The following is a 24,885-nucleotide window of genomic DNA, read 5'->3' as shown; positions in this document are numbered from 1 at the left end:
TGGAGTGGAGGCAGCGAGTGGCTGCTGTTCGGTTGGGAGACCTGGAGAGGGGGCCTTGTAGTGTCCATCCTAGGCGGGTCTCGACTGCTGCTGGACAGCCTCTGGGCCCAGTGTGGACCCGGTCCATCGGGACGATGAGGTGTGCATGGTCGGATCCTATCAGCAGGGTCGGGGTGGCACCGTCTATGAGCGGTATAGGTAGTTGACGCAGGTGCACGTATTTGTCCATCAGCTTGGCGATGGGGTAGGTGTACTGCGACAGGCCTATGTCTTGGCTGGTGAAAGCGTTAGTGATCCTATACCGTCTCTCTGGCTGCCCGCTTGCTTCGATAGTGAAGGAGATGTTCTCACCCTTGATCGTCTTCAGGTCTCTTCTTATAGTCCGAATCGTCATCGTTTCTTCGCTCCCCCGCAGCCCCAGCTGGGCCGCAGCGGACGCGAGGAGAAGGGTCTTCTCTGACCCGTCGTCAAGGACGGCGTAGGTGTCCATGACCTTGTCCTCGTAACTCAGTGTTACGCGGACCACCTTCAAGAGCACCCGGGCGCCCCCGCTGCTGGCGGGGTCAATGTACATAACACTTGCCTTTGTGCTGCTTGAGGGTGCAGGCTTTCTTCTGTTACTGTCATGTAAAACGTCCAAGTGGGCTCCGTCACACCGACTACACCTCTTCTTTAAGCGGCACTCGGCTGCCATGTGACTGCGCGCACATCGGTAACAGCGGCGGTTGGATTTTATCCATTGACTCACCTCGTCGGCGGTCATCTTCTTGAACGTGTCACAGTGTGACAGCCAGTGTTCCTTTTCGCAGTACGGGCATACAATCTTCCACTTCTCTTTCATCGAGGGGGTACTGTGGTTCTTGTTGCGCGGTACTGATTCGGCTTGGTGCATGACGGTCACCAGCCTGCGGCCATCGTTTGATCTCCTAGGTCCCTCTCTGGAGCTTGGCGCGCTCCGCACGAACGTATCCAATCGTAGGCTGCTGACTTCTCTCGCCAGGAAGTCGGCTAGGTCTAGGAGGGATGGCTCGGGACCGTTAGGATCACGGTGGTCCCTTTGCCGCCTGAAGCGCTCTTGTCGGGCGCGTGGAAGCTTCTCTAATATTCTCTCAACATTAGAGTTTGCGTACAGTTCGTGCATACCCTTTTCCTTTTGTGCCCCCAGCATCTCTACCAGGGATTGTACCTTGATAGAGAGGTCATCTAGTGAGCGATTGTCTGTGGCTGGGGGTAGACGGTCAATATTCCTTATCTCTTGTATTACGTAGTCCCATATGCGTCCATAACGTTGGTCGAGGGCTACTAGAGCCGCGGTGTATGGGGTAGTAGAGTTGGAATATGCCAGCGCTATATTGTGCGCTCTGGGCACCTTCAGGTGCTTGAGTAGGATAGCATACTTGTACGGTTCATCTGGTACATCGGACATCATTGTCTCTAAGCACATTCGTAGCTCTGTGTACTGTGCTCGGTTCTCGTGTGTGAAGTCCGGGAACGTCGGTGTGCCAAGGTACGATGCCATGGATGGCTGGCACATCGGTGAGCGTTGGGGGAGAGGCCTCCTAGGCGAGTCTCCTCTTACGTGTCGTAGTGGGCTGGTACCTGTCGGGTACCAAGGCCCGTGTACCCAGGTGCTGTTCCTCTGGGCTGGTCGTGCATCAAGCTCACCCGTGAATTGAGTCGGGGGTCTGTGGCGCAGAGCCGCGGGGGTAAAGTCTGGGCTGTGCTGGACCTCCTGGTCCTGTGGAGTACGATGCTGCTGTTGGGCTTGACTTTCCTCCTCTCCCTCTTCTTCTTCCTCTGCCAGGTCGTCTAGATCCTGTAATCGTCTATTTAGTCTCTCAGCGGCGTAGGCCGGTTTTTCCCTGTTGCTGGGTCTCGCATGGACCGGTCGGGGAGGGGGTTCGGAGAGGTGTATAGGCTCTTTCGGTTGGCCGGGCTCAGGGTCGCTTGATCGGGTAGGGGAGGGTGCCCTAGACCCTTGTCTTGACGAGGCCCTGGAGCTCTGTGCGGAGGGAGGGGGGGTTGCCCTGGCAATCAGTTGCTCCATTATCTGCGCTTGTAATCGGTCGCGCTCGGCTTCGCGCTTGATGTGAGCGAGGTCGCGCTCTGCTTCGCGCTGGGCTTGGGCTGCGTCGCGCTGTGCATTGGCGGCTCCGCGCTGTGCATCGGCGGCGGCGCGCTGGGCTTCGGCGCGGCCTCTTTCCATATTCTCTTCCGTCTGGAGGCGTCTAGTCTCTAGGCGTATGCGGTCGTCGTCACTCCTTTGCTGCGCCTGGAAGCGCTCTCGCTCGATCGCAGAGTGTTCGCGTTCACTAAGGGCTTGCGCTTGGAGTTGCGCGTGGAAGCGTTCTCTTTGGTCTGCAGATTGTTCGCGCTCACTTACTTGTTGAGCCTGCAGGCGGTCTCTTTCCATGGTAGAGTGTTCGCGCTCACTTTGGTGTTGCGCGCGGAGGCGCTCTTGTTCCATGGAAGAATGTTCGCGCTCGCTAAGCGTCTGTGCTTGGAGTCGATCGCGTTCAGTGGAGGCTGCCAGGGTGGCGATAAAGGCCTGCGCCAGCATCTTGTCCGCCTCGCTGGGGGAAGACACTGATGGAGGTGATCGGCTTCTGGCAGTGCTCGTTGGAGATCCGTTCTCCTGTCGCGCTCCGAGGAGGTCTATCTCCTGGGTGCGCGTCTCTTCTGGTGGTGGGTCGGGCTCCGTCCCTGGAGGGCTTTCTTTATCCTGGAGCTCTCCGGGGACTGCCTCGTCGACGTTGGCGGGGGGTAAAGTCATGTCAGGTCCCTCCTGGTCCCCCCCGTGAGCTTGGTCAGTTACGTTAGAACCCACTAGGGTCTCTACTGGCAGGGTCGCCTGTTCGGTAGGGTTTGACATACTTTTACTATCCGCTTTTTCCGCGTTTAACGTCTGTATAAAGCTAGGTAGTAGACTGGCAGCGTAGTCCTCTAGGTAACGAGGTGGCTGCCATCTGCGCTCCGGGCGATCTAGCTTAGGAGAACCGTTTGTGGAGTGTTCATCATTGGCCATGTTAATATTAATATTATATTAATATTACGCTAATTACCCTCCGGCTCGAAGGACCAATTGTAACTGAGGGGTACAATTCCCTGACTGTATTGAATAAGTATGGTATCATTAAACCACTACTGACTTATGTACATTACTACTGGCCATACAGTACACAGGTATATGAGATGAACACATCCACAATAACACGGCTTCACAACAAATACTCGTTTAGAAGAATATTTATTAGCAGCACGAAGATTATCTTACATTACTTTACTTATCAAGATTGAGAGTTGCGCTTGTAAGGCGAAGAATGTGCATGAATAGGTCAAGAGCGTAAGTCCATGAGCATATTACGCAGGAGATAATTAATACCACCTGTATCATAAGAATTATATATATGGTACACTAGTAGGGCAGCTGGAGATACTAATAGTGTCCCTCCGGTTGTAGGCCAGCAGGGGAGAGGATTTGTCGGTAGCGAAAGTCTGGGTCAACGAGGAATAAGGAGACTCGAGGTACAGGAGACAGTGCAATAATCTCTTGATCCGCAGACGAACAACAGCTATCCTCCGGTATGCAGTGCCGCATGGAGGAAAGCTAGCCAGCCTCAGGCGTCCTAGAGGCGGGCTCGACATTGCTCCTCACAGGGTAAATCCCACACAATTGTGGGTGTAGACGATTCTCCGCTCCATCAGCTACAGGACCAAAGCAAATATAATCCAGCCGAAAAGGGCTCTGTAGTCGCCGGTGTAGGTTATCCAGTGTACATATCCACACGGTTCTCGTCTAGGGCTCCTCGGATGACGGCACCAGGTTAAGCCGCCCAGCCTGGATAAGCACACTAGCTCGGTACGAGGAAGCGTTGGTAATGCTGGTCACTGTAGAACGGTAGCCGCACGATACACTATACATAATAGACTATTACTTAAATAATAGAATAGGTCGAACTCGACGATACAGCGTTAAACTCTGACACTTCAGCTATCAATTCGCACGCGGTCTCAAGGCTCTATTTTGGGGCAAAACGGGCCCACTTCACAGCACGTTGTATCGTGGTGTGAGGCTTCAACTTATTGGTTAACATACTGCTGTATTCACCTGCGTCGTATTTATACGTTAGGTGAACAATCTAGTACCAGCCTTATTTCTGTCTCGTATTCTTGCGCAGAGCCGGTCATGTCCAGGCATGTCTTTGGCGGTGACTTTGAACTAGACATTGGGGGTATGGCCGTGGCGCCTAGGGGATCGCTGTCCAATAGGAGAACGAAATATTATGGTCTGTACTAGGTAAAGGGATATTCCGTGTATATGTACAAAGAATATACAAGGGATATCAGACGATATACAAATACTATACAATATATCTCAAGTAATAAATATATATATTCGGTTTAATCTGATCCTTCGTAACACCCTGTGATCATAAATCACAAAAGCTAAAGTTAAAAGGGTGTGTATCAGTGATAATCAAACCATAAACAAAGAGGCCTATTGAGATGTAAGTTCCTAGTATGAAGAACTATGTGATTTGATGTTCTGTGCCTTACCTTGACTTTGTCTATTTGGCTGCTATCTGTTTTATACTTATTTTATGTCTGCAATTCGTGGCTGCTGTTAAGCACTTTAAGCTGCAATGCTTGTATGAAAGGTGCTATACAAATAAAGTTTATTATTATTATTATTATTATTATTATTATTATTATTATTATTATTATTATTATTATTATTATTATTATTATTATCATTATTATTATTATTATTATTATTATTATTATTATTATTATTATTATTATTATTATTATTATTATTATTATTATTATTATTATTATTATTATTATTATTATTATTATTATTATTATTATTATTATTATTATTATTATTATATAATAGAACTCTTAGGCGTAGAGCCTCCATCAATACCGCACCGCTTTCACCTAGTAATCCACATTGTGACATTCATCACAATCTCTCTACAGTGTGGCTGAAGTACAGTGACTGGTCATTCAATACCTTGTGTGCTTGAATACATGATCAACTATTTAAATAACAGTGTCACCTTGAAGGAGTTCAACATGGATGCAAAGTTGAAGTGAAACTCCTCCGAATTATTGTGAGGCTTACTGCAGAGGTCCCTAGAGGAGCCATCCGCCTACACACACATTTCTACTGTCTCTCTCTCCCTTCCTTCCTCCCTCCCTCTCTCTCTCTCTCTCTCTCTCTCTCTCTCTCTCTCTCTCTCTCTCTCTCTCTCTCTCTCTCTCTCTCTCTCTCACTCTCTCTCCCTCTCTCGCTATCTCTTCCCCCCCTCTCTCTCCCTTTCTCTATCTCTCTACCCCTCTCTCTACCCATCTATCTCTCTTTCTCCCTCTCTCTCTACCCCTCTCTCTATCTCCCTCCCTCTTTCTCTCTCCCTATCTCTACCTCTCTCTCTACAAAGTCAGCGCCCCCTCAATGGGGAGCGACGACGCCTCCCTCGCGGACAAGCTCAACTCTTTCTACGCTCGGTTTGGTGTAGACAGTGGCGCTACTAGCTCCCCGGCTAGTGACGTCACTGGCGCGCCGGCTGTTGTGGAGGGGGGGGGGGGGGGGGGGGCAACCGCGGGGGGGCGGGGACGCTCTCTCATTGTCGGAACACAGTGTGAGAAGAGCATTTATGCAGGTGAACACCAGGAAGGCTGCTGGCCCAGATGGTATAACAGGACGCATACAGGACAGCTAGCCCCGGTGTTCACCGCCATATTTAATCAATCCCTGGCGGAGTCAGTGGTCCCTGCCTGCTTCAAGATGTCTACCATCATCCCTGTACCGAAGAAACCCTCCCCAACATGTCCAAATGACTACAGACCGGTGGCACTCACCTCTGTGGTCATGAAATGGTTCGAGAGGCTGGTCAAGGACCACATTTGTGCCTCCCTCCCCAGTGATATGGACCCTATGCAATTTGCATACAGGACAAACAGGTCCACTGACGACGCGGTCTCCCAGGTACTGCACAGCACCCTCTCTCACCTTGACCGTCAGAAGGGGGGCTATGTGAGACTGTTGTTCATTGACTACAGCTCAGCGTTCAACACCATAGTCCCCACCAGACTGGTGGACAAGCTGATCGAGCTGGGTCTGAGCTCCGCCCTGAGCGCCTGGGTACTGGACTTTCTGAGCGAAAGACCCCAGGCGGTCAGGGTGGGGGGTCAGACAACAGGTCAGGCAGACGCCTGCGAACCCCAGCTACTAGGACAGAGAGGCTTAGGCTCAGCTTCTTCCCCCAGGCCATCAGAGCCTTGAACAATGAACATTGAGTGCCACAGAACACTGAACTATCCACACACAAGCACACATGAGCACACACACGACACGCACGCTGTGCACTAGCAGCCACTTTAACACTTTAACATGAGCGGGCACACACTCATGCCGCACTCACCCACACTTATTGCCAAAAGGAAAGGCCGCTTTAAATTAGTATAGCAACAGTAACAGTGTATTGCACTACCAAAGCTACCTAGCATGTCCTATATGCTCTGTAAATAACTATGTACAGATACCGAGATGTCACACCATGTTACCTGTTACCTGTTATTGCACAATGTTGTTTTTATTGGATTCTATTATATGTTGTACCACTGTATTGCACATCGTTGCGGGCAAGACCACCCGCATTTCATTGTATACTTGTATGCCGTGACAAATAAAACTCTTGACTTGACTTGACTTGACTCTCTCTCTCTCTCTCCCCCTCTCCTTCTGTAGAAACGGGTGGTGTCTGTATCGCTCCACGGCCTGCAGAGGAGGGAGCTGAGATCATCCCTGCCATGGCCATGAGGCCGTTCTTTGGCATCGAGCCTGTCCTCATGGGAGAGAAGGTGACACACTGACTGTTGTACATTATTGGACTTTAAACTCTCTTTCTCCAGAAGCAATAAAAAAAACGTTAAACCATAGTCTGGAACCTGTTCCGCTTCACCAGGACAGTTGCTGCCGTTATCACTAATATAATAATAATAATATAAGTGACCTTCAGATGATAAGATGATGCAGATGATTTATCTTCGCTCACAGGTATCTAGTCTGTACACTAGATCCTGCTCCCATGAACATTTATTGGTTTACCACCATGTGACATTTCCAGCATTTACCCTTGTGTGGTGTTCTCCTATAACCCTTGTGTGGTGTTTTCCTTTAACCCTTGTGTGGTGTTCTCCTTTAACCCTTATGTGGTGTTCTCCTTTAACCCTTGTGTGGTGTTCTCCTTTAACCATTGTGTGGTGTTCTCCTTTAACCCTTGTGTGGTGTTCTCCTTTAACCTTTGTGTGGTGTTCTCCTTTAACACTTGTGTGGTGTTCTCCTTTAACCCTTGTGTGGTGTTCTCCTTTAACCCTTGTGTGGTGTTTTCCTTTAACCCTTGTGTGGTGTTTTCCTTTAACCCTTGTGTGGTGTTCTCCTTTAACCCTTGTGTGGTGTTCTCCTTTAACCCTTGTGTGGTGTTCTCCTTTAACCCTTGTGTTGTGTTCTCCTTTAACCATTGTGTGGTGTTCTGCTTTAAGTTAACCCTTGTGTGGTGTTTTCCTTTAACCTGTGTGTGGTGTTCTCCTTTAACCCTTGTGTGGTGTTTTCCTTTAACCCTTGTGTGGTGTTCTCCTTTAACCCTTGTGTGGTGTTCTCCTTTAACCCTTGTGTGGTGTTCTCCTTTAACCATTGTGTGGTGTTCTCCTTTAACCCTTGTGTGGTGTTCTCCTTTAACCCTTGTGTGGTGTTTTCCTTTAACCCTTGTGTGGTGTTTGTGTTTGTGATACTCACCAGAGGTTCACAGGTCTGCTGGACCCACAACATTTGAACGTTTTTTTAAAACAATAAAGCCATAAAGATTCATGTAAAAATACTTAAGAGATGTTACAGTTTTTCACGATTGCTAAAACACAAAACACAATACCCTAGAGCAGGGGTGGCCAACCCGCGGCTCGCGAGCCGCATGCGGCTCTTTGCCCGTCAATGTGCGGCTCTTCCATCCATAAAAAAAAAAAAAAAAAAAAAAAAAACCTTTTTTTTTTTTTTAATTTTTTTTTTTTTTTACGTCACTCATTCCATAAGGACGTAGAATAAACATTTACAATTTTTTTTTAAATGGTCCATTTGCATGTTCTTGGTATCTGAATCTAGGGACATATATGGATCAGTGTCAGAAATAGTGTGTCTGTTACTAGGCTTGAGTAAATTGTAATGAACCAAAGGAGAATATCAATTCTATTTAAAAAAAAATATATCTTCGACTGTATATAACACCATGCTAAAATTGACCAGACCTGAAAAATCTAAGCAAATGAATAAAGGGAAGATGATTAAACAGAAGGTTTTGTAGATACAGTACTGAATTCTGCCATCTTTTTTATAATGTAAATTTCTCCACCATTCTTCATCATATTGCAACACCGTTTTTTGCAAGACGTTCACAGAAAGGTAGAGAAACTAACTGCGTTCTGTTTTATGGCAATAACGTTCAGGTTTGTGGGAGATAATCCCAAAAAATAAGAGAAATTAAAAAGTAAATCCAGAAGTCAGATGATTGACAGGGGCTGGTGTGAGCTGGGTAGGGTAGTTTTTCGAAATTTTAAAGCCCTGAGTCTCTTCCTTCAAAAGACTACACTCACTTTTGGCTGTGCCACTTCCTCCTGTCAATATGCGCCGGTTTCCGACTCAATGCCCTGAGATTTCTATAATCTTATATTTCACTAATAACAGTTAAAATAATTGGTAAACAAACATAATGCTGAAAATATACACTTTTACTGTATATCTCGGGCTTAAGAGGTTAACCCTGTGAGGCCCAAATTAAAAAGAAATTAGCAACTTCAGAGGGTGGGACATATAACACATTTACTATCAAATAGCATTGTGAGGCTGAACAACAGGACCAATTGACTATACATGTGCTTAAAGGGGAACTATCTTATAAATGGCTTTTTTCAGTGTTTACCATTGTTTCTTAGCTATGTGGACTTATATTAATAGGATATATGTCTCTAATTCTCATATTGGCGAATTCTTCCAATTCTCCTCTCACAATATTCACCCTCACTGAACTGAGTCATCTGAAAATGTGCATATCTGTGATGTCAGAGATTTCTCAGCTGCATAATAATGTGGCAGTTGATGTGGCAGTTGGCACCAGGCCACACAGTGGTTGGAGCCCAGCCTCAAAACGGCTTAAGATCTTGAGGTAGAAAAATGCGGTTTTTAGTACTTGATTAGAAATACAAAACAATGCATTTTTTTTGAAAAAAACCTAGGTGTTCCATAGACTCACAGGAATTGTGTAAAAGTGCCCAAATAGTGAAAGAAATAGTAAAATAGTTCCCCTTTAAAAATGTTTAAATAAACATTATTTTTTTAAATGGCTAAAAGTGATTTTGTAATTTTGCAACCGTGGGTCTCACAGGGTACTTTTAACCCTGTGAGGCCCAAATAAAAAAGACATTAGCAACTTCAGAGGCCAGAGGGTGAGACCTATAAACACATGAAGGGTGCCGTGACTGAAAAAAAAGGTTGAGAAACGCTGGTATATGGTGTGGCTCTTTGTGGTACCACAGTCATTTTTTTGTGGCTCTTAGTCTCTGACTGGTTGGCCACCCCTGCCCTAGAGGACCAGTTCCCTAAACACATTCAATAAAACTTGCCCCCATTTGGCAAAACCATAAACCCATTTCACCTGTAGACACAATCACACAAAACACATGTTGTCTTGTTAAAACACATGTTGCAAAAATCTCTGATCAAATGTGCACATTGAAGCTCATGTGATGCAAAATGATAGCCACAGTCAGCAAAAGTTGAACACAATGGTCTCATTCTCCAACGGACTTACGACAAAAAGGGCTTTCTCTTAGGACCATTTGAGACCTTTTTTTCGGGCAAGACATGAATATAGACAATATATCATATAATTACATGGCGTTTTCACATTCGCCGAAATGCTTGCTTGTGATTGGTCAATAGCGCTCGTCAGAGGTCCGTTATTACTCGATAACGGACCTCTGCCGAACAATAATGACCGCTGTGCGCAGCTGTTCACAATCAAGCCCACTGACACACTGTGTGAGGTTTTGCCCGCTGCTCACTACCTTTTCTCTGTCTTCTTTAAGCCTACTGTTAGGAATTCCCTACTCACTCTCTCTAGCCCCCACCCTCTCGTTCTTTACCCTTAGTGGCCACACCTGTTTGATATTCTATTATCTCTCGCACCTGTGGTGGCAGGCTAATTAGTCCCCCTGTGGGCTTTAAATACCAGGGCGCTTCCCCTCGTTTTGGGGTGGGGTCGTGTTGTATACTTGCCGAGTCATATTCTCTAAACATCTAGACTCTTTCGGGAGATCCTCCGTCTGCCTATGCTGTTCCATTCTCCTGCGTCGAGATGTTTTGCTCCAGCCTTCGCCTGCTGTCGCCGTTGCCTGAGAGTGGGACTGGTCTGCGCTCCCTAGACTTCCACGGGAGGCATCCCAGTCATCCACTTCAGACCCCCCGCGCAGCTGTCGTCCTGACGCACAACCAGACCAGCGCAGACGCTCTCCAGTCCTCAGCGCGCTACGCGCATCTTCCAAGGACGCTCGAGCTTGGCACGCTCTCCAGACCAGCGCGCAACGCGCATCTTCCAAGAACCCTCGAGCTTGGACGCTCTCCAGTCCTCAGCGCGCAACGCGCATCTTCCAAGGACGCTCGAGCTTGGCACGCTCTCCAGACCAGCGCGCAACGCACATCTTCTAAGAACCCTCGAGCTTGGCACGCTCTCCAGACCGGCGCGCAACGCGCATCTCCTAGACCTCCGAGCTTGGCACGCTCCCCAGACCAGCGCGCTGGAGCGCATCTTCCAGACCTTCGTGCTTGGCGCACTCCTCCTCGCAGACGCACCCCGAGGCGTCTCTCTGTTCCGACGCGCACACCAAGGTGTGGCGCGCACTCTGTTCCTCGGCTCCGACAGCGGCTACCCGGTGGACGACATCCTCGCCACCGCCACTGTTCCGACGCGCACACCAAGGTGTGGCGCGCACTCTGTTCCTCGGCTCCGACAGTGGCTACCCGGTGGACGACATCCTCGCCACCGCCACTGTTCCAGCTCCCTGTTCCGACGCGCACACCAAGGTGTGGCGCGCACTCTGTTCCTCGGCTCCGACAGTGGCTACCCGGTGGACGACATCCTCGCCACCGCCACTGTTCCAGCTCCCTGTTCCGACGCGCACACCAAGGTGTGGCGCGCACTCTGTTCCTCGGCTCCGACAGCGGCTACCCGGTGGACGATGCCCTCGTCACCGCCACTGTTCCAGCACTCTGTTCCTCGGCTCCGACAGCGGCTACCCGGTGGACGATGCCCTCGTCACCGCCACTGTTCCAGCACTCTCTCCCTCGGCTCGGACAGCCAGCCGCCCCGGTGGCGATGCCTTCGTTCCCGTTGCTGTCCCTGTACCTTTACGCATGCGCCTGGGTGAGTTTTGATTGTGATGTCACTCACCCAGCGTAGTGCCCTTGCCCCCGTTCCCGCTGCTGTCCCCGTACCTTTACGCATACGTCCTGGGTGAGTTTTGATTGTGATGTCACTCACTCAGCGTAGTGCCCTTGCCCCCGTTCCCGCTGCTGTCCCCGTACCTTTACGCATACGTCCTGGGTGAGTTTTGATTGTGATGTCACTCACTCAGCGTAGTGCCCTTGCCCCCGTTCCCGCTGCTGTCCCCGTACCTTTACGCATACGTCCTGGGTGAGTTTTGATTGTGATGTCACTCACTCAGCGTAGTGCCCTTGCCCCCGTTCCCGCTGCTGTCCCCGTACCTTTACGCATACGTCCTGGGTGAGTTTTGATTGTGATGTCACTCACTCAGCGTAGTGCCCTTGCCCCCGTTCCCGCTGCTGTCCCCGTACCTTTACGCATACGTCCTGGGTGAGTTTTGATTGTGATGTCACTCACTCAGCGTAGTGCCCTTGCCCCCCGTTCCCGCTGCTGCCCCTTTACCTTTACGCATACGCCTGGGTGAGTTTTGATTGTGATGTCACTCACTCAGCGTAATGCCTCTTGCCCCCGTTCCCGCTGCTGTTCCTGTACCTTTACGCATACGCCTGGGTGAGTTTTGATTGTGATGTCACTCTCCCAGCGTATTGCCTCTGTTAGTTAGTTTGGACATTTCATCTCCCAGCGTATTGCCTCTGTTAGTTAGTTTGGACATTTCATCTCCCAGCGTAATGCCTCTGTTTTTGGTTCTCACTTAGAATAGTATTTTTGGACTTTACATCTCCCCCTGTGTGTTTGTCACACGAAGATATTATTACTTTGTTCACTTTGTTATTTGGACTGTTCTGCACCTGCTCTGTTTTTTCCCTTTTGTGCATTAACTATCTCCTCTGTCCTGCAGAGCGGCCCAGATGATTTCCACCAGTCCTCCCAGTTCCTCCCTGTTCCCCAGCCCGCCTCCGCGGGCCTCAGTCCCCTCTGTCCCAAGTTCTCCCCTTCTAGTTCCACCTAGTTCCTGTCCCAAGTTCTCCCCTTCTAGTTCCACCTAGTTCCTTCCCCTCATATTATATTCCTGTATTTGTGATTCTCCCTTAAAGGGACAGTGCCCTTTTCCCTGTATTTCCCTTTTGTTCAATAAATATCTGTTTCTTGGCAAACCATCATACCTGTCTTGTGTTGTGCGATTGGGGTCGGTTACAAACCATAACAGTACGACCCCACCAAGTCTACGACCCCAGCCAGCACAGACTGTGTATGTTGAGTTTGCCTTTTTTTTTTCTTGTTCCCTCTAGCTCCCCTGTTAGCCCTGTTAGCTTCCCTGTTAGCCCAGTTTAGCTTCCTTGTTAGTCCTGTTTAGCTCCCTTGTTAGCCTGTTACTCCCCTGTTTAGCTTGTTAGTCTCCCCGGTTAGCTCCCCTGTTTGCTTCCCGTTTTGCCCTGTTTGACCCCCCTGTAGCTAGCCATGCCCTGGCAGCTAACCCAGTCCCTCAGCAGAGCCCCTGTCTGCTAGCTTAGCCCCGGCTGCTAGCACAACCTCTATGTTTATGCAGCCCTTGCTGCTGGCATAGGCCCTGTAGCTAGCCATGCCCTGGCGGCTAACCCAGTTTCCCTCTGCATGGCCCCGGCCTGCTAGCTTGGCCCCGGCTGTTAGCACAGCCTCTATGTTAATGCAGCCTTGCAGCTGGCATGGGCCCTGTAGCTAGCCAGGCCCAAGCAGCTAACCTGGTCCCTCTGCATGGCCTCCACTTTTTTGTGTAGTTTATCTCACACAGCTAGGACTGTCCTTCCAGCTAGCTTGTTCTCTCATGCTGGTCCAGCCCTGTCTGCCAGCCTAGCTCCGGCAGCTAGCGCAGCCTCTATGTTGATGTAGCAGTACAGCTAGCATAGGCCCTGTAGCTATCAGTGCCCTGGCAGCTACCCTTTCCCTCTGCTAGCCTAGCTCCGGCAGCTTGCGCAGCCTCTATGTTGATGTAGCAGTACAGCTAGCATAGGCCCTGTAGCTGTCAGTGCCCTGGCAGCTAACCTTCCCTCTGCTAGCCCTTTTCCCGGTGCTACCATGGTTACCCCTTTTGCTACCCTGCTTGCCCCTCAGTTCTCTAGACCCAGTTCCTCTAGACCAGTTCCCCCAGTTGCCCCTCTGCTACCCTAGTTACCCCTCGGCGACCCTGTTTCTTTTGCTAGCCCCACTCTTGTGGTGGCTTCCCCTGCTGGCTTGGCCAGTACCGTCTTGTTTTGCCCCTGCCACTCTGTCTGTATTTGTTTTGGGTCGCCGGGTGGCTCCCGTTGGAGGGGGGGATACTGTGAGGTTTTGCCCGCTGCTCACTACCTTTTCTCTGTCTTCTTTAAGCCTACTGTTAGGAATTCCCTACTCACTCTCTCTAGCCCCCACCCTCTCGTTCTTTACCCTTAGTGGCCACACCTGTTTGATATTCTATTATCTCTCGCACCTGTGGTGGCAGGCTAATTAGTCCCCCTGTGGGCTTTAAATACCAGGGCGCTTCCCCTCGTTTTGGGGTGGGGTCGTGTTGTATACTTGCCGAGTCATATTCTCTAAACATCTAGACTCTTTCGGGAGATCCTCCGTCTGCCTATGCTGTTCCATTCTCCTGCGTCGAGATGTTTTGCTCCAGCCTTCGCCTGCTGTCGCCGTTGCCTGAGAGTGGGACTGGTCTGCGCTCCCTAGACTTCCACGGGAGGCATCCCAGTCATCCACTTCAGACCCCCCGCGCAGCTGTCGTCCTGACGCACAACCAGACCAGCGCAGACGCTCTCCAGTCCTCAGCGCGCTACGCGCATCTTCCAAGGACGCTCGAGCTTGGCACGCTCTCCAGACCAGCGCGCAACGCGCATCTTCCAAGAACCCTCGAGCTTGGACGCTCTCCAGTCCTCAGCGCGCATCTTCCAAGGACGCTCGAGCTTGGCACGCTCTCCAGACCAGCGCGCAACGCACATCTTCTAAGAACCCTCGAGCTTGGCACGCTCTCCAGACCGGCGCGCAACGCGCATCTCCTAGACCTCCGAGCTTGGCACGCTCCCCAGACCAGCGCGCTGGAGCGCATCTTCCAGACCTTCGTGCTTGGCGCACTCCTCCTCGCAGACGCACCCCGAGGCGTCTCTCTGTTCCGACGCGCACACCAAGGTGTGGCGCGCACTCTGTTCCTCGGCTCCGACAGCGGCTACCCGGTGGACGACATCCTCGCCACCGCCACTGTTCCGACGCGCACACCAAGGTGTGGCGCGCACTCTGTTCCTCGGCTCCGACAGTGGCTACCCGGTGGACGACATCCTCGCCACCGCCACTGTTCCAGCTCCCTGTTCCGACGCGCACACCAAGGTGTGGCGCGCACTCTGTTCCTCGGCTCCGACAGTGGCTACCCGGTGGACGACATCCTCGCCACCGCCACTGTTCCAGCTCCCTGTTCCGACGCGCACACCAAGGTGTGGCGCGCACTCTGTTCCTCGGCTCCGACAGCGGCTACCCGGTGGACGATGCCCTCGTCACCGCCACTGTTCCAGCACTCTGTTCCTCGGCTCCGACAGCGGCTACCCGGTGGACGATGCCCTCGTCACCGCCACTGTTCCAGCACTCTCTCCCTCGGCTCGGACAGCCAGCCGCCCCGGTGGCGATGCCTTCGTTCCCGTTGCTGTCCCTGTACCTTTACGCATGCGCCTGGGTGAGTTTTGATTGTGATGTCACTCACCCAGCGTAGTGCCCTTGCCCCCGTTCCCGCTGCTGTCCCCGTACCTTTACGCATACGTCCTGGGTGAGTTTTGATTGTGATGTCACTCACTCAGCGTAGTGCCCTTGCCCCCGTTCCCGCTGCTGTCCCCGTACCTTTACGCATACGTCCTGGGTGAGTTTTGATTGTGATGTCACTCACTCAGCGTAGTGCCCTTGCCCCCGTTCCCGCTGCTGTCCCCGTACCTTTACGCATACGTCCTGGGTGAGTTTTGATTGTGATGTCACTCACTCAGCGTAGTGCCCTTGCCCCCGTTCCCGCTGCTGTCCCCGTACCTTTACGCATACGTCCTGGGTGAGTTTTGATTGTGATGTCACTCACTCAGCGTAGTGCCCTTGCCCCCGTTCCCGCTGCTGTCCCCGTACCTTTACGCATACGTCCTGGGTGAGTTTTGATTGTGATGTCACTCACTCAGCGTAGTGCCCTTGCCCCCCGTTCCCGCTGCTGCCCCTTTACCTTTACGCATACGCCTGGGTGAGTTTTGATTGTGATGTCACTCACTCAGCGTAATGCCTCTTGCCCCCGTTCCCGCTGCTGTTCCTGTACCTTTACGCATACGCCTGGGTGAGTTTTGATTGTGATGTCACTCTCCCAGCGTATTGCCTCTGTTAGTTAGTTTGGACATTTCATCTCCCAGCGTATTGCCTCTGTTAGTTAGTTTGGACATTTCATCTCCCAGCGTAATGCCTCTGTTTTTGGTTCTCACTTAGAATAGTATTTTTGGACTTTACATCTCCCCCTGTGTGTTTGTCACACGAAGATATTATTACTTTGTTCACTTTGTTATTTGGACTGTTCTGCACCTGCTCTGTTTTTTCCCTTTTGTGCATTAACTATCTCCTCTGTCCTGCAGAGCGGCCCAGATGATTTCCACCAGTCCTCCCAGTTCCTCCCTGTTCCCCAGCCCGCCTCCGCGGGCCTCAGTCCCCTCTGTCCCAAGTTCTCCCCTTCTAGTTCCACCTAGTTCCTGTCCCAAGTTCTCCCCTTCTAGTTCCACCTAGTTCCTTCCCCTCATATTATATTCCTGTATTTGTGATTCTCCCTTAAAGGGACAGTGCCCTTTTCCCTGTATTTCCCTTTTGTTCAATAAATATCTGTTTCTTGGCAAACCATCATACCTGTCTTGTGTTGTGCGATTGGGGTCGGTTACAAACCATAACACACTGCATCAGTGCAGCCAATCAGACACATCTGCCGGCTGCACTGACAGCGGAGTGTGTGTGACGATGACAGCGGGAGCGACAGAACAGAACTGCGTCTGCATTTGATCTCGTCTTGTCGATGTAAAATGAATTAGGTATATTGTTAGTAAGTTAGCCATGTAATAAGCGGGATAATGTATAGCTATACTCGATCATTGTTGCAAAATAATTGACCTTCACTGACGTTTAAAACACCTCGGCGAGGCGCCTCTGTATTTTAAACTCTGTGTCGTCAATTATTTTGCGACAATGACCTCGTAGCTATACATTATCCCTTACATATAATATTAATTATATATGTTTTATTGGGATGGTTGGTGAATCCCAAAATCTGCCCGAAAAGGTCTCAAATGGCCCTAAGAGAAAGCCCTTTTTGTCGTAAGTCCTTGGAGAATGAGACCCATGTGAACACATCTGGTATCATTGATTAAACACAACGACTCAAAATGTAAGACACTTGTTGCAAATGATGTGACCACACCTATAGGCCAGTGCAGAGTGCACAGTTTGCTGAAGGTTCCAAATGATTTTTCTTTTCTTCTTTGGGGGTGGGGGGCAAGAAGGATGTGTACAAGATGCATTATAGTAGGCCTATATCGTACATGTATAGGTGTTGTTCCTATAACCCCTCAAGAAAAAACTCCAAAACACAAGTGCGGGTATACACCGGCTATATCGCAGTACAAGTGTTTCAGTTTTCAAAAAAGGATTAACCCAGGCCTACGGGTCGACGAAACATTACTTCGGACCGGGCCCGGCGATACGGGAAGCACAGGGTCACCAGAGGAGGTCAAAGACCACCCCAACAGGCCCCTCTTCGCCATGCGTGAGAGAGGAGCGAAAAGAATGGAGAACCAGCCCCAAGCACACCGTACTTGGTATTCCCAGGCGGTCTCCCAACCAAGTACTAACCAGGACCAACCTGCGTAGCGGCCGAGATCCGACGAGATCGAGCGTGTACAGGTTGGCATGGCCGTAAGCCATTACGACAGTGCAGAGTACAAAATGTACCCAACCAGGGTCTCCATAGCGCTTAACCCTGTGACACCCGGACCGACCTGGCATTTTCCCCCTGAAAAAGCCCAAGTCCCTCAGGGTACCAGAACAGCAGATCTGCATCCCCGGCGGACAACGGGTTTAACTGATCCGGACCAGCGTGACCAGAACCAGTCCCGTGCCCTAACCACGCCGACATGCCTACTCCAGGAGAAGGAGCAGATATGCGTGTTGATCTTAAACATGAAAAGAAGGCGCCACCCAGACGTTCGGTGCGAACCGCGCTCGGTGGCCCACCCCCAGGGCGTGAGACCCCTCTACATATGTTCAGATCCATTCCGTCATCATCCCCCAGATATGAACGAGAATCCGTCGACAACCAAAACAGGTCGTCGGAAGAGGAAAAACCTCCATCCCAGTTGCTTTATAAAAACGCCGTTTTAACCTCAAGCAACCAAGGCGTGCCAGTCAGTCGCCTGATTACAGAACACCCCGAGCTAGTACTATACGTGCGTCGGGACACAACCACATCAATGAACAGGCTATTTAGACCTGTCATTGAATCCCCAAGGCGCCGAGGGGAACGACAAGAGGGGTGTGATGCTTCCTAACTACAACTCTTCTTAATAGAAAAGAAGGAAGCACCAACAGTATGTATCCCAGTCTACACAGCCGGGGGTAAAAAAATTTCACATTTTTACATCCCACCACCCTCCCATAGGGAGGAGACAGAAATCCCCAGAGAGACTTCCCACGCGAGCTGTACAGATTGAAAAGAATATATTGCACCTTGAGCCATGTAAAAGTTTGGTTTTAGGGCTCTCCGGGGAGGAGGCACTGAACCCATACACACTCAATAATCGAATTGAATCGAATACACACACAATAGAGTAGGACTCCTTCTTGAGGTTCCACTCACCTTGACAATCTGAGGAGGAGGCTCTGTACTCTGAGGAGGCTCCCTCACATGGAAGGAGAGTCCCAACTCACAGAAGGCCCGAATAGGAGCTTTGTGAGGAGGAGCCCTGACCACCCCCCGAAACAAGTCCTACCAACAGAGACGCACACAGTGACGTACTCTATGGCGGGGGAATTTCTGCGGTGCACACGCCCAATATTCCAGGGCGTGGGACCAGGAAACTCCCTCCCCCCCTCACCCTGTAACGTGCCGAACCGCAACGTGACAGGAACCTTGAAGGACAGGTGGGTTTACCCCTGACCAACAGAAAAAAGGGTCACCCCTTTACGACCCCACACCCATGATACGATGTAATGACAAAAAAGAGTATGACGCAGTCATAGTCAGCTCCATGAAGCGTCTAACAGCTTCACACAGCGCATGTGCCAACCTGCTATCTGATTTTTACTAAGGAAAAAACACAGAATAGAGAGGGCCCTCTCAAGAGCCCCGGTACCAGACTTACACATGTGCTTCTGTGGCCAGCCCAACCCAGTTGTAGGTCACACGACACACACAACCCATTATCACCTACAAAAAATGGCAAAAACACTCTACAGAGGAACGCCGTTTTTCATAATGAGAGAATACACAATTCTCGATTAGTATCGGCCACAGGCCTTGCTAAGCACACACGAAAAAGTTACCAAACAATCTTTTCTTTAGGAAAATAAAGTTTCTCAAGCGGTTAGCACAACCCCAACAACTAAGCTAAGGGTTACATCGTATCCCTACCACACAGTGACACAATATAGTGTAACAACATGTCTGAGAGGAGGATGAAGAAGTCCCCAGGGAACCGGGGGGAAACACAACCCTCCTACTTTACCCTTAATACGGCCAGTTAAACAGGTAAACCTGTTAATATGTGAACACACTGTTCATTGTCATTACAGGCTGAGAAAAGAATCATTCTTTACTCATATGTCACTAAGCATAGCTTTATAGGTTAGTTTAACCCCCTTAGTTGTGAGTGCACGGTACAAGAACACACATGATGTTTCTCAACACAACAAACCAGATCATTTTCACATCTGTAATAAACAACCCGATTTGCATGGAGAAGCTAAATACCAGTGACAAGACAATTCACACATAACTCGCGTCGTATCCTAAATGTAGTGCAGCAACACACGTTTTGGAAAACATCGTTATTTACAAAACATTTAGAAGGGAAAGAAAGAAGAAGTGTACAAGGTCTGGTCAGGACCTTGCCTACCGGGAGCGCAGATCAAGTGAATTGCAGTCTCTAACATGGCACCGAAGTAAACACAGCCTCCTGTGTTTGATGACACGGGCAGCTCGCTGCTCCAACCCACCGCTACGGTGCTCCTTGTTGACGCAGTCCTCGCCGGCCTGGCTCAGGGCAGGTTCGACGAACATCCTCTGTCAAAGATGACGTCATAGTCAAGAGTGTTTAAAACATGTTATAGTCACAGCACGTTCAACAGTGTAGCATTAAGCTAACATTTCCTAGCCTAGCCTAGGTAAGCCACAACTAGCACGCAAGCTAATCAGCTATCACCTGAACCTGTACACAATGATATAACAAGCCACACTTAGACATGCTGTCGTTCTGAAACCCTCCTCACTGTTTAAGAGAGAAGAGAAACGAGATGTTAACACAGTTTTACAACGGTGATTTTACCAACATCCGACGGAGCCAGCACAATTCCCATCTGGGCTGTAGCTGACTTGAACACGGATCTTCCGCTAACGAACATCCATGCCCATATTTCCTCGTGAGGGTATACTCTCATGTGTATATGAAAGACGGGGCCTACACGGTGACAGAGAAACATCCACTCGTCCAGAAAACACAGGGATCACCAGTGTTACTGGTCGTGGCCCACTAGTTAACTATAATGGGCTTCAGACCAAGGTCCTCCGCTGTTGCCTAAGAGGCTGAACAAAGGACCTTAATCTGGGGCCGGTTTTCGTAAACATTGTCAGCCAGCCCCCATAGCACTAACAGACAAGCGGCGCTCGCAAGCAACATTACTCACCAACCTGGAACCCACCGCTTCTCACAACAGTCGGTGCGTCACTACAGTCCAGCTGCACCGTCGGAGGGTTTCACCCCGTCCAGCCGCAGCAAGGAGGACTGTAGTTGGGAGGCATGTAGCGGCGTGAACTCCCAATACGAAAACCGATGGAGGTTTTTAGAATGATCACCATCTTCCAGACACTCCAGTACGAAGACAATATCGCCGTATTTTCTCGAAAATAGTGAGAGAGAAAATAAAGATATGATGTCAACGTATCTCCTTGTTCTTCCTTTCCTCAGAGTAAATATTTTTCTCCACGTCAAGTGGGCATGTGAGCAGCACTTAGCTTGTGATGAAATTTGAGAAGGAGATGAGTGTGTGGTCCCATCCCTGCTTATGTAGGTAAGCGGATGGGGGTGTGGCCAGATGAATGCTGGCATGTAAAGGTACATTTAGAAATGTATTCAGTGTATATACGCTGAAGCGAGATATATGCAATATGACGCTGAGCGGGAGCTAGTATGACACAGAACAACATACAGAGATACACCTTCAAATACCTACTGGGCCTGACATGTCACATGGTCCTAACAGGCTCCCTTGAATTGGATACATACAATAGAGTGGAAGGATAAATACATACATACATGTCGGTTTCAAGGGTACTACGACTATGCTTGCACCTCATGGTACCAAAGCACCTCAAAGGCGCTAAAAACAAGATTACAAACATCACAAAACAAACTGGTCAGACTACTACTTGACCTTACCCCTAGAACCCACCTCACCCCTGCCCACTTTGACAACCTAGGATGGCTTAGAGTAGATGACAGAGTACAGCAACTTGCAATGGGCCTGGTCTACAAGATACACTATACGACTAAGGTACCCATGTACATGTCAAAATACTTCCCAAAGGTCAGTGAATACCATGATCACAACACCAGAGGAAGCTCAACAAATCATGTTAAACCCAGATTCGGCTCAAACAAGGGACTAAACACGTTTCGCAATTATGCCACATCAATGTGGAACGCCCTATCCAAAGCTGTAAAGGAATGTGAATCCCTACCCACATTCAAAACCGCTCTTAAAGAGCACCTACGGGAGGCTGCAATTCAAAACTGGCCACCGTAAATGTCCAAACCCCCCACCCCCTCCTAATAGACAATCTCCTCCCCACCGCATGTATATATTCTCTCCCAGCCGTATGTATATTTCTCTCCCACCCACCCACCCCCTCCAAATGTACAGTCTCCTCCCCACCGTATGTATATTTCTCTCCCACCCACCCACCCCCTCCTAATGTACAGTCCCCTCCCCATCATATGTATATACTCTGTCAGGATCTATGGGTAACAGTACTGTATATTTGAATACCGTTTATGTCACAGATGTATCAGTACTAAATACCTGTATGTCCCTATGCCATAAATGTCATGTATGTTGTGTATGTCATAAATGTCAATATGAATTGAAAATGGGGGACCCTGATGTAAACAAGACAAACGTCTTTCTCTGGTCTGCATCCCCTTAACAATTGTGTGTATTGAGCCGTACTGTATTGTACCCATTCTGCAATCTGTTAAATAAAGTTTTCATTCATTCATTCATTCATAGATCCATCATACAAAAGCTCACATCAGTGCAGACAATCTACCCATAATACACACAGCACATTAGTAAACATAGTAACTGTGTTACTGTGTATATAAGACTGACACATTAAGACTGTGTATATATATACTGTGTATATAATGCATAGTAAAAACGCACAATAAAGTACTAGAAAATACATCATAGATATGTACAAAGCTCCATAGTACACTTCAAAAATATACACTTATCTGTCAGGTCAGTGACCTTGTACAGCAGTTCCTAGAGCCTAATCAGAACAACTTCAACTCGCATGACTAGACATGACTAGAGAATCAGGCAGGAATCATCATGAGATAACCATGAGATAACTATGAGATAACCATGAGATAACCATGAGATAACCATGAGATAACCATGAGATAACCATGAGATAACCATGAGATAACCATGAGATAACTATGAGATAACCATGAGATAACCATGAGATAACCATGAGATAACCATGAGATAACCATGAGATAACCATGAGATAACCATGAGATAACCATGAGATAACCATGAGATAACCATGAGATAACCATGAGATAACCATGAGATAACCATGAGATAACCATGAGATAACTATGAGATAACCATGAGATAACCATGAGATAACCATGAGATAACCATGAGATAACCATGAGATAACTATGAGATAACCATGAGATAACCATGAGATAACCATGAGATAACCATGAGATAACCATGAGATAACCATGAGATAACTATGAGATAACCATGAGATAACCATGAGATAACCATGAGATAACCATGAGATAACGTTAGGTTATGACTATAACCAAGTTCTGTTAGTTAGGGCGATGCTTGGCTTCGCCTTCTGCACTATCTCGCGTACGTGCACGCGTACTGAATAAACCACAAATGTACCTCTAATACCAGTATTAGTCTGACCACACCCCTCATCAGCTTACCTTCATAAGCAGGTGTGTGGTCACCTGCTCTCCTCCTTCCCAAGCTTTCACCACAAGGTGAGGTCAAGGGCTGCAGCGGCCGTCCGAAGCCAAGCATCGCCCTAACTAACAGAACTTGGTTATAGTCATAACCTAACGTTCTGTATCGTTAGGGCTCAGCTTGGCTTCGCCTTCTGCACAAGGGAGGCCAAGCGGAGCCACTTGGCTGACAAATACACCCCGCTGACAGCCCCCCAAAACCATCAGAACAGGGAGGGCCGAGCCCCCCCGACCCCCCCTAATGGAGGGTATCCCCCCTATTAGAGGCTTCACGGGAAGGCGACGGACCCGACCGTGCGAAGAGCTCTCAAGCAACTTAACGCACAGGGTGAGCAGACCGTGGCTTGACCCCACGACTACACACACGCACAACCCGCATGCCACCCGGGAACGAACGGAGGAACAACCTCGTTACTGCCCCCAGAATCACGGGGTCAAGGGCAAACCCAACCCCGTGGCAAGGCCGTAGCAGCGGAGCGCGAAGGAAGACCCAGACCCACCAAAGGGACTGGACCCCCGGAATGGGGGCCCGGAGAAGTCCATGATGCCAGCATCAAGACCCCACCAGGGGGGCACCTAGTGACCCCGCCCCTCACATCGCCAGCGTATTCGGACAAAGGCCCCTCAGCCGAGCGGGCCCTGTCCCCCCAACAGCACACCGCCTGGAACACAAGCCCTGCAACAGGCAGACAGCATGGTCATAACACACAAGAGTTAACCAACGGAACAGGCAGTGCACCGGGGAAGACCAGGCAACAGGCTGTCAACCCAAGCCTGGAACAACTGCGGACGAGGCAGGCGCCAGAAAGGACAGCCGAAACAGCCGCCCCGGCGGAAGGGGCGTATGCTGGCGTTGTCGCATAACCAAGCTTTCAACAGCACGTCAGGAGCGGGATCCGTAGACCACACGGCCCCTGACAGCTGCCCACAGAAAAGCCCATACGATCGGCAGACGTCATGAACGTGCAGGGGCACCCTCAACCGGAGAACCGGGAGTTGACACTGCAGCAACACACCAGAGAACCAACCACCCAGGCATCACCCCATGCAACGGTTGGTCCCATAACCCCTCAGGAAAACCCCGAAACGCACCGGCGGTACCACCGCAGCCCGCGTTCCGGTTCCCAACAGGGCCATCCCGGGCCTACAGGTCAACGGGCATCACCCCGGACCGGCGATACGGGGAGCACAGGATCCCAAAGGAGGTTAACCCCACCCAACAGGCTCCTCAGCGCCAAAACGCAAGAGAAGAGCGTAATATGGAAGACCAGCCCCCAGCACCCCGCACTCGGTACCAACAAGGGGTCCCATAACGCACAACCCTGTGACACCCGGATCGACCTAGCATTTTTCCCCCCGAAAAAACCCTAAGTCCCTCAGGGTACCAGAACAGCAGATCTGCATCCCCAGCGGACAACGGGTGCACTGATCTGGACCAGCGCGACCAGAACCAGTCCCGTGCCCTAACCACGCCGACCTGCCAACCCCAGGAGAAGGGGCAGATATGCGCGTCTGATCCCAACATAAAAAGAAGGCGCCACCCAGACGTGTCGGTATGAACCGCGTCCGGCGGCCCACCCCTAGGGCGTGAGACCCTTCCCATATGCCCAGACCCATTCCGTCATCATCCCCTGACATGAACGGGAACCCATCGACAACACACAGGATGTCGGAAGAGGAAAAACCCCCATCCCAATTGCTCCATAAAAACGCTGTTTCACCAAAGCAAACGAGGCGCGCCAGTCAGCAACGGCCAAAGCACATCCTGAGCCAGCACTATGTGTGCGTTTGGACATACCCACATCAACAATAGGCCGGCTAGACCACCATATTGAATCCCCAAGACGCCCAGGGAAACGACAAGAGGGGCGAGATGCAATCAACTCCATGAATGAACA

The 24,885-nt window shown here is 50.0% G+C and overlaps 1 protein-coding gene across 2 annotated transcripts in view; it reads left to right on the top strand.

Annotated features, from left to right (window-relative positions):
* Positions 1-24,885, top strand: part of acss1 (acyl-CoA synthetase short chain family member 1) — an 84,102-nt gene that overhangs the window by 43,691 nt on the left and 15,526 nt on the right. For both annotated transcript variants that reach the window (XM_084321485.1, XM_084321484.1), the window contains one exon: positions 6,758-6,870. In XM_084321485.1, coding sequence (XP_084177611.1) covers positions 6,758-6,870 — 113 coding nt within the window. The remainder of the gene's footprint in view (positions 1-6,757; positions 6,871-24,885) is intronic.

Source organism: Notolepis coatsorum (genome assembly GCF_963971535.1).
Source record: "Notolepis coatsorum genome assembly, chromosome: 9".
Lineage (NCBI taxonomy): Eukaryota > Metazoa > Chordata > Actinopteri > Aulopiformes > Paralepididae > Notolepis > Notolepis coatsorum.
This window is presented reverse-complemented; position numbering and strand designations above follow the sequence as displayed.